The following is a 10,081-nucleotide window of genomic DNA, read 5'->3' as shown; positions in this document are numbered from 1 at the left end:
TGGTAAACTGGTTAATTGCTCTCCTGATACACGAAGAAATTCATGCAACAGAAGTCGACAACAAATAGAACTCCTTTATTTACAGAAATACATTAATCATTTAAAATTAAAAAAAAGCAAAATGAATAACCAGTTACAGTGTAGATTATATCTTTAAGAATGCAATATACTGTAATTAGAGGCTTTCGTAACCCAAAGAGATTGCATCAAGTTCCCATTAGTTTGTCGAAGCACATTTTCCTCCGACATGCACCACATTTGTCCCTTATCGTCTTGTTACACAGCCATCTGCATTTTGATGGCAGGATGAGGGTTGTAGTCACAGATCTCAAAGTCCTCTGCACGGAAATCGTCGATGTTCTTCACTTTTCTCAGGATCTTCAGCTTGGGGAAGGGACGTATCTCTCTCTGCAGCTGTAAGTGTAGACAGAGGAGCTCGTGTAAGTTTCAAATCAAGTAGGAAATGGAGAGAGAGATTTAAAAATGATGGTTTTCACTTGCTCACCTGTACTTTGAGAGGTTCGATGTGGTTGTTGTAGATGTGAGCGTCTCCCAGGGTGTGAACGAAATCACCAAGCTGAAAGGACAGACAAAAAAAACGTTTTGGGTGTAATGAAGTGTGATTGTATAATAAGCTGTCACAAGAAAATTGGCGGTTTTACAACACGGGCAGAAGAGTTGTCAAACACCGCTGTGTCCATTAGAAAGTTTGAATATAGACTTTAAGTACTTTACACACTTCACTTTCTAGTCAGAAAAGGCTGTGAGATAAAATGGTAAACTTATACTGAAGATGTCATCAACTTAAGGAGGCACAGCGTTAGAGGAATCCTTTCTTACCTTGAGTCCTGTGATGTGGGCGATCATGTAGGTGAGCAGTGCATAGCTGGCGATATTGAAAGGCACTCCCAGACCCATATCACCAGAGCGCTGGTATAGCTGACACGACAGCTCGCCATCGCATACGTAGAACTGACAGAGGGCGTGACAGGGCGGCAGAGCCATGGCGGGCAGGTCTGGAAAAAAAAAAATGAAGAGCATATGCAAATTATTAATTTGACTCTTTGCCCATGAACAAAGTATGATTAATGAGAGTTCTACTCCCATCTGTAATGAATAAATGTTTAAATATCTGCGGCACCTTTGGGGTTCCAGGCACACATGATGATCCGTCTGTCTTCTGGATTCTTTTTGATGGTGTCAATGACTTTCTGTAGCTGGTCAACACCTTGTCCTGTGTAATCTGTTGAAGAAAGGATCAACAATAAGGCTCAAGAAACACCCGGGGCAATAATGTCAAGCTAACGGAAGTAAGTTTTAAATCAATATTAAAGCAGAGAAGTGATTTATCCACACATGCATCTACGGAAGCAAACAAACAAAAGTACTATTCCTGGTGTGACTCTGGTGCACCGTACCTGCGTGCATGTTTGTGTATTCTGCGCCAAAGTGCCTCCACTGGAAACCGTACACAGGTCCCAGGTCGCCCTCTTCTCTGTCCGTAAACCCAAGGTTGTCCAGGAACGCCCGAGACCCATTGGCATCCCATATCTTCACCCCTTTCTCCGACAGCTCTTTGGCATTTGTTGATCCCTTATGAATCAGACAAAAAAAAACACCATATGTAAGTCATTTTGACAGAAATGCATGCTGCATGTGAACTGAGACAAAGTCAGCTATTTCTGGCTGTGTATTAATAAGTCAAATATCTAACCAATCACACTGGAAACTGACAAGGAAATGTAATATTTAAAAACGCTTATGAATTGATTATCACCTTAATAAACCACAACAGCTCCTCAAGGATCGCTTTCCAGAACACTTTCTTTGTCGTCAGCAATGGAAATTGATCTAAGAAAAAGGGAAAAAGGATATTTTACATAACGTTTACAGCCAGTACCAATCCACTCAAGTGTATGTTTTCTTTTAATTCACAAAAAGTCTGACCAAGCTGTGCTAGATAATTTTTCAAAAGCTGAAAATAAACTCGTCTCTGACCCCTGGTGGACAAAGTGGAAGACTTCGTTTCTTCTGTTACTCATCCTTGACCCACAAAACAAAAATAAAAATTCTTGTTTTACCAAGTTAACTACTTTGAAAAATGACTATCTACACTGAATCATATAGTGTGTTTCTGATTATATTTTTTTACATGTGTTATGCATTTTGCATATTTTAAAAGAATACTTCACTCACTCTGAATAAAGCAGGTAAAATGACCCCAAAACTGACCTGTTATCAGTGGAATATTAAAACTTGACTTTTATTCTTGTTTGTGTGTTGTTCACCTTTTTCTGACTGGAAACTGAAGTTTAACAACTTTCCCTCTCTCTCCTGTACAACACTGCAGATAATCTCTATGGACTTTGGTGTGGGGACTGAGCAGAACATGGTGACAAAACAAAGACTTACATTTCCAGATTGAAAAGGCTCTATATTAATGAGATTAAAAGGGCCAGTGTGAGAAATGTAGGTGAAATTATTTTCATCTGAAAAAAATAATGACAGTTATTCCTGCCAACAGATGTTCACGCACTAATTTATATAGAACCACATATTATCCATCCATCCATCCATTCATTATCTACCGCTTTATCCTCCACCGAACGGTCGCGGTGTATATATATATATAATATGTGTTATACAATCGTGACCTGCATAGACCAGGATGTTGCCGCCTTTCGCTTTATGTAAACTACGATTGGCGCCAGACGCTGATTGAATGAACGAATGAACTAATGAATGAACTGCAGCTTTTAAGTATATTAAGAATAATGAGGTTTAAGTCAAACCAAGCTCACCTCGCAGACTATATCTGGCCTGAGCCCCGAATACAGAGACGACTCCAGTCCCGGTTCGGTCTCCCTTTGTGTGACCCTGCTGCAGAATGTGTTGGACGAGGTCCAGATACCCGCGTTCATCACAGGAAATACCCGGCGTCCTTGTCTCTGCACGGGCACACTGCCCCGTCCTCTGACCGCTCTTCCCGGTGTGGACTTCTGAATTGGCGGGCATTTTTGTGGACTAAAGTGTGGAAAGACTACTTCACTATGCAAGAACCAGCTGCAATGTGTTTAGCTTGAGCTTCCCCGCGGGTTTTTAAGTAACGCCCTTAAGAACGAACAGCCAATTGGGTTTGTTGTTGTTGTGTTTGAAGAGTCAATCGAATGAGAGACCTACTTGTCTGAGTCGGAACTCAGAGGAGGCGGGACCAACGAAATCAAACAGAGCGGGAGAGTTTCAGGAAAGCGGGTAAAAGTCTTTTTGCAACCGTTTACATGCAAGTATTTTAGACATTTTCCACTCATAGGTAGATGTATATAACATAGTGATTCGTTTTTCTCTAAAATACTCATCTGTGTATTATTTTTTTAATATTGTTTGCACATATTCAAAGATTCAAAGTGTTTATTGTGGTGACAGAGGCCTGTGGGTGTCAACACAGAAATAACGAAAATAACTTACAACCTGTCTTAAAAATGTTCAAATTATCAGAGCTTGATTAAGAAAAATACCCACAGGCCTCTGTCACCACATTGTTTATGATTTTCTTAAATTTGCTGAGAGATAGGAGTCAAACTAATTTGAGATATCCAAATGTCACTACCTGGAGGTATTGCACAATCGTCCCAAGTAGATGCTTTGGTTTCCTTTCCACTAATATTCTAACATGTTTTAACATGATGAACTCACCCAGTGTTGGTCCATGTAGATGAGACAGGAAAACCTGAATTTTAATGAGGGAAAGAAAGAGGCTTTCTGTCTTTATATTTATGTTTACTTTTGACCTATTTTACCATATTTTCTAAAGTTATCTCAAGTTCTGTGGCTGCTGAAATGTGCAAATTAAAGTTTGCCCACTTTACAGGGGACCAAAAATCCACAAATGGCCAGGGGACGTCTGGACCCAGTTTTCCAAATTGGCCGAGGAAAAGGAGACACAGGCCCAAAAACCTTGGTCTAAAAAAGCAGGGGTCCAAGTCCAAGTCGAGGGCCAGATGAGGTCAAATCACAAAAAGTTCACAACAGGTGATATTCCATTGTCCATTTCCATGTGTCTTGCCTAATTTCCTCTGCTGTATTTCAGTAGAACAGCACAGTAGTCACATGTATCTTTGCTTTTTAATAATTTGCTGTACTCAATCATTTTTTAACTAGATGTATAAAGCTAAAAGAGAGGGAGCCAATTTACAAATGAAGGCCTGAGCCCCCTCATAACCCCCCTCGGTTCTGGGTCTGTTTAAAATTAAAAGTCCACATTTAATTTATTTATTTTACTGGCGAGGTAACTTGATAAGTGTGGCACTAATCAGTGAGTCAGTGGAGAGAGAAAGAAAAGCAGGAAAGACTTATTATCTTGTGGGCCGAATATGATTGCGTGGTGGGCCAGATGTGGCCCACGGGCCTTGAGTTTGACACCTGTGGTCCAACGTAATCATCCTAATTGTGGTCCCCACTCCTTTTTATGTAAAATTAGGAAAATGATGAACCGCTCATATAGCGGCATTGTTTCTAACTGTTAACACTCTGAGCCGCTGCTTTTGAATTAAAACAAAAATGTTTGTGGAAATGTTGTGGTTGTGCTTTTTGTTTTTAAATATAAGAGTTCAATGTTATACTTTGAAATAATCCAAAATATCGTACCTACTTTTACTAGTGGAGATGTAATACCTCAGGTCACCAGTAGGGCACTTGGTGATTACACAGCATTCAGAAACACAAAAATTTAATTTAAAAGCATGTATTATATGTGTCATATGTAGGCTAATTTAGGCAACTATTGATTATAATATTTACTTAATAAAATGTTATTAAGATTTCCCATCAACATAAGATATTCATGTCATTTAAAAACTAAAATACTTTCCTGAGAGATAATAATCTAGCATAAAGATAACAAAAATGACTCCCCCTGTCTACAAGAGCTCCAGATTATCTTCACCCTCATCTGCCTCATTCAGCAGGGATTTTATTAGGAGTATATTTGGATATTTTTTCATTTTCGTAGAAAAAATCCAAATAATGAGGATTTGATAGAAAATGGAAAAGATAGATAGATAGAGGCAGTAAATACCATAAAATGGTTCTGTCACAAACTATCTTCTTAGATTAATGTATTGCAATTCCGATTCTTTTTTACTGAAGAGGACCATCTTTATTTTTTTAATCATATTTGTCACTGCTGGGCCTCCGTGTGTGTGCCTCTGCTCTTTTATCTCCTCCTTCATGTCTTCAAGGACATGCTGGACGTGCTGCTCCCCCTCCTGCAGGCAGCTCTGCACAAACCCAGTGAAATGTCACGTGAGGTTTTTGGATCAGACTTAATCCTGATTAAAGTTAGACGGCTTAGTGGATCGATTTTGTTTTTAAAAAGACCAAAAGCCCCAGTTTTCAGCCTTAATGGAGAAGAATCAGCAGCAAACAGAGACTGTAAAGAGGCAGAGAGTACAGACTATTCTGCTACAGAGCCTCAGACTATATACTTTATTATAATTATAGAAATAAATGATAATAATGACAAGATATTAATCTTTTTTTTTTTTTTTATATTTTTAAAAATATATATTCTTTAACATTCCACTAGAGGGCGACATCTATCCAAACATGAATGTCAGGTATAGTCAGGTTCGAGAATTAGTCACTTTTTTTCATGAGAAACAAATATTTTGTGACCAGTGACCATATACACGGAATTAAATGCATTTATTCAGACAAATGAAAAGAAAGGCATTGGGGAAAAGTGTATGCAAAGGTACGAATAATCAACAATGTTAAACATTTGATGAAATGAAGAGATTTTAACTAAACTAAATCATACATTATGCTTTTAACATGCCCTACATAGGTCTATATGTCAATTTAAAAAAAGTAAGGAAAAATGCTTTTACCACAATATGTCGTTCAGTTTTCTTGTTTTTAATGAAAACACAACTGTTATAGATTATGTAGACTGTATCTATACAATATATCCCAAGCATGTTTAGTATAATCAGTCTTACACTATAATATTATAATAAAACTTTTATCAAAATCACAGGAGGCGCAATATTTCTTAAAGGCACAGTGTGTGTCAAAATATCATTTTTAGATTAAATATTATCCTGACAGAATAATCGCAATTAGATATGTATTCAAAATCATTCAGAACTCGTGATAATACTAAAGTACTTACTTAGAAAGTTGTAAAACTGTGCGCTATGAAACCACGAGACTCAAGAAAATGCAAGAGCATAAGGACAAATTGAGAGAGAGAGATATGGATATAAAGGGAGACATACATGAAGGGTAAACATAAGTCATTTGTTTTAGAGTTCTCCTCAGGTCAAACTCTCTGCTCTAATCTCCATCAGTGAGGCCAGGCCTCCTGCAGAGAGCTGCCATGGTCTCAGTCACAGGCTCAGCTCTGCAGCGCAGGTCACAACAGGAGAAGAAGGACTGCATGTGTAAAATCATTCAAGGAAATCAACAAATCAAGCATATTGTCATTGAGATCTTGTATGCATGTACTTGTGTGAAGTTATAATTAGTCATCTGCAGTATCTTAAGAATATGTGTGCTGCTTTATCTCACTGTTAAACAGCCTTTTCTGAAGTTTGTGTGACGTGTTCTCTCACACCAAAGTCCACAGGGAAAATCAACAATTTTCCACCACAGCTTGCAGGAGTTGTTTATTCACCGCTGCTTCCATCAGTCATTTCAAATGGGTTATTTTATGATTTTTGGTGTTTGAATTGGTTAAATCCTTCCGATTAAACTAACACTAACTTCATACTTGAGGCAGCAGTAGACCTGCAGCTCCTGCGTCCCTGTGAGCTAAAAACACTGATTTTCTCTATGGACTTTGGTGGGAAGAGAGTGAGAGTATTCAGTATTCAGTACTCAGTATTCAGCAGCAAAATGTAGTCTACAGATGAGATAAAGCAGCAAATACACTCCTACGACACTGTCATGTCTTATGCTGGTTTTTGCCAGTAGGGGGTGGTGCTTACTATTTGTTACAACCTCATCACCAACAGATAAACTTATTATGACATTTTTTTGTATATACTGGGAAAATATAATTTAATGAGCCTTTTTAGAAGTTTCTTTTCGACAAATATAATCTAAAACATCCCTCATATACATCCACAGTGTATAAAAACCTTCCTTTTGTTTGCCTCCTGACTTTCTGGCATCTACCTCCACACAATCTGAGTCGTCACTGTTCTTATCATAATATCTCAATATGGCAGCAGCGTGGTGAATGTGGAATTCCCGTGTGCGCCCTCAATCCTCTGTTAATCTGAGCCCACTGCTGAAAAGCCTTGACCCTGCAAATGAGGTCCCAGCCTTTTGGGTGAGGAGCAGCAGGAGTCTGGCTGTAAGATACCTGACCCTCAGCTGCTTTTTATCAGCTCTCCGTGCACGATCCCTCTCCAAGGCCTTACGACCGGCCCGCTGCTCCAATTATAGGCGACAGTAAAATAACAGTTTTGAAGCCTTTAGGAAAACAAGTAATTAGTCGCTTTATCATCTCAGGCTGCTCTGGAATCTAATATGTGGTGGACTGGGTTAAATTCATGCTATTAGGTCAAGGCTTGGGTTTGAAGGCTCAGTTATCCAAAGACAGAAGAAAAGCAGATCTGAGCATGATAGGGCTCAGAGAAATGTGTGTGTGTGTGTTATCTGTGTGTTGTTTTTCTGTAAATCAGAGGGTTTGAAGTGAGGTGGGTGTAAACAGATTAACATCATGTAACCCAGTGACACTAACCTGTGCACTGTGGAGACATGGCAGGCATCAGTGTGGTGTGTATGTTCCTCATTAGTCTGGGAGGATGCAGTCGTTTACTGCCTTTGATCAGTGATGTGCATCTGCAGGCTCTGCAGAGATTATGGACTGTTTGGGATTATCTGGTCACCAGTACAACATCAGTCTACTTCTGAGAGTCTTGGCTGCACCTTTAAAACTTAAAAAAAACACTTCATAACTGTCTGAGTAAACACATTATATCATGTTATCTTGAGGAAACTAAGGGATTTGACAAATAAAGGAATAACATCCAAATGTATTTCACCCTTTCTTGAATGAAGTCATTACTCTTCGCTGAGGAGGTTTTCAGTCTGTTTTTCTGTTAGCAGCAGGATTCAAAAAGGGAAAGACACATTCTGGCAACATTTTCTGGGAATGTGAGTTATGGCCCATGGAAGAAAATGTTAGGTTTTGCTGGTGACTCAGACACAGATCAGATTCAGGATTCTCTTTCAAAAAAGGTCGTGGAGTTTTAGACATTTTTACCTCATTTAAAGTTCGGCTAAGATTGAGAAACTATGCAGCCTTGGTAGGAAGTTTGCGCTCCTATTTTTCATGATAGAAATTAGATTTTTTTTAACATCTAAATAAATAATCTCCTGTGCAAGGCATAAGCAAACTAAGCGCCTGCATAGAACATTTCATTATCATGTTGTTTTATATTATTTTATTGTTTGTGCATGATGATAACAGTGAGTCTTTTGCACATTCTACATACTTTTAGACAAAAGTCCTTAACATATTTTATTCTTAAACCATTTGGTTCTGTCAGTATTGTGCCATTTTGAAGACAAAGTGAAAATCAATATAAAACAGTTCTTCTGATTTTGCTACCATTTCAGATTAAATCCAGTATAAGAATATAAGAACATGCCAGGCAGCAACAACAGCTAAATCTGTGCAGGATTCTTAATCTTAATCTTAAATTAACCTTCTACTTTGAGCCTGATCAATTTTATCAGCTATTATTGGTCTATAGCAGATACAGTGCTATACACACATGCTGTATTATTTCAGGTTAAGTGTCCATTAAAATAATATCTTCAGTAGTGTATTTGTCAGTCTCTGTACATCAGGTTAAAAATAACTTAAACAGGGACAGTTTTACAGTGTATTTACAATAAAGTGAGGTTACTGTGTTGTTGTTTTAAGCCCTAAATCCTTTACCACATGTTAAAGATATTATTACACATTTCATAGAGGCATAAATACCCTGAAGGAATGTCACATGGAAATAAAAAGAGATATTTTTCAAAGGAAATGAGACGTGTAAAAAGAAATACAGGAACTGCACAGAAAAGTCACTGTGTCGCTGCCTTCCACCTCCACCTCCACCTCCCCAAACCTTTGAAATTAAGTTTAATGAGAACCAGGTTTTTCACCCGGGGGACACGATTGCCATCAACCCCCAGTAACTTAATCTCATCTCCGGCTGTATTTCTGCAGGACGTCCCGGGCTCTGCAGTGCACAGCGGCCTGAGCATCCTCCCTGTCTTCAGGAGGAGACACAGCAGGAGGGCACAGGGACGTCTGTCTGCACAGGACTGAGTGGGACACCAGTAGTGGGGTGCGCAAAGCTGACAAATGTGATGACTTTTCGTCGTCAAAATAAAAGTATTTTACTTAAAGGGCAGAATTTACTTTAAAAGTACATTTCATACATACATTCTGTTTTTTTCCTGGCTAATACTTCAATTAATCACCTCTCAAGAACAGCAGCACGTAAAGTATTTACTGTAAGTAAACCAGAAATTAAAGGTCCGTTTGTCAGAATTAGTGACATCTACTGGTGGGATTATAGATTGACACAACTTTTCAGTGTCCCTCACATAGCAGAAATTATATTGTTTGTCGTCATTTGTGTAGTAATCTTCCGCTTTCGAGTTTTGACTGATTTTTCCAATCACTGTAGGCCACTGTAACATGTCGGCACAAGATGGTGGCCTCCGTAAAGCAAGGCCCCTTCGACAAAGTATAAATAAAATGGCAATTCCAAGGCTACAAAAAACAAAGAAGTTTTATTTTACTCTTATACAAACATACTTATATGTAGTGTATACAAAAATTCAAATTCTCTTATTTCTTATTATTAATTCTCTTACTCACTGGACCTTTTAAAAGTGCACGTAACTTTTTAAATATTGAACTGTAAATGTAAATAAATGTTTTATATTATATAATTGTTCTAATACATTTGACAACCCGCGCGCGCGCTACCGTAAGTATTTCATTTTGAAAGGGGAACCCGGAAGTGCCGTGTGTCCTCGTGTGTAACTTGACACACTCAGCTCA

General features: G+C 38.5%; 2 protein-coding genes across 2 annotated transcripts in view; one reads left to right on the top strand and one right to left on the bottom strand.

Annotated features, from left to right (window-relative positions):
- Window positions 1-54: 54 nt before the first annotated feature.
- Window positions 55-3,041, bottom strand: tyms (thymidylate synthetase). The gene is made up of 7 exons (XM_044044908.1): window positions 2,802-3,041; window positions 1,778-1,851; window positions 1,419-1,593; window positions 1,142-1,243; window positions 841-1,016; window positions 506-577; window positions 55-414 (listed from the first exon to the last, which is right to left on the bottom strand). Exons 1-7 carry the CDS (start codon window positions 3,013-3,015, stop codon window positions 277-279), a joined length of 951 nt encoding a protein of 316 aa, XP_043900843.1. The 5' UTR covers window positions 3,016-3,041; the 3' UTR covers window positions 55-276.
- Window positions 3,042-3,190: 149 nt separating this feature from the next.
- LOC122781238 (collectin-12-like) overlaps window positions 3,191-10,081 on the top strand; it is a 40,260-nt gene continuing 33,369 nt past the window's right edge. Inside the window, exons 1-3 of the mRNA XM_044044838.1 lie at window positions 3,191-3,252; window positions 3,869-4,029; window positions 9,236-9,356. The gene's annotated coding sequence lies outside the window, so the exon portion shown is untranslated. The remainder of the gene's footprint in view (window positions 3,253-3,868; window positions 4,030-9,235; window positions 9,357-10,081) is intronic.

This window comes from Solea senegalensis, linkage group LG1, assembly GCF_019176455.1.
Source record: "Solea senegalensis isolate Sse05_10M linkage group LG1, IFAPA_SoseM_1, whole genome shotgun sequence".
In the NCBI taxonomy this organism is placed as follows: domain Eukaryota; kingdom Metazoa; phylum Chordata; class Actinopteri; order Pleuronectiformes; family Soleidae; genus Solea; species Solea senegalensis.
This window is presented reverse-complemented; position numbering and strand designations above follow the sequence as displayed.

Excerpts from the sequence above, each read along its gene's own strand:
- tyms (XM_044044908.1), bottom strand. The coding sequence starts at position 3,015 with ATGCCCGCCAATTCAGAAGTCCACACCGGGAAGAGCGGTCAGAGGACG. Across the intron at positions 1,594-1,777 it reads AGCTGTTGTGGTTTATTAAG|GGATCAACAAATGCCAAAGA; the intron begins GTGATAATCAAT and ends CTGATTCATAAG. Across the intron at positions 415-505 it reads TCGAACCTCTCAAAGTACAG|CTGCAGAGAGAGATACGTCC; the intron begins GTGAGCAAGTGA and ends CTACACTTACAG.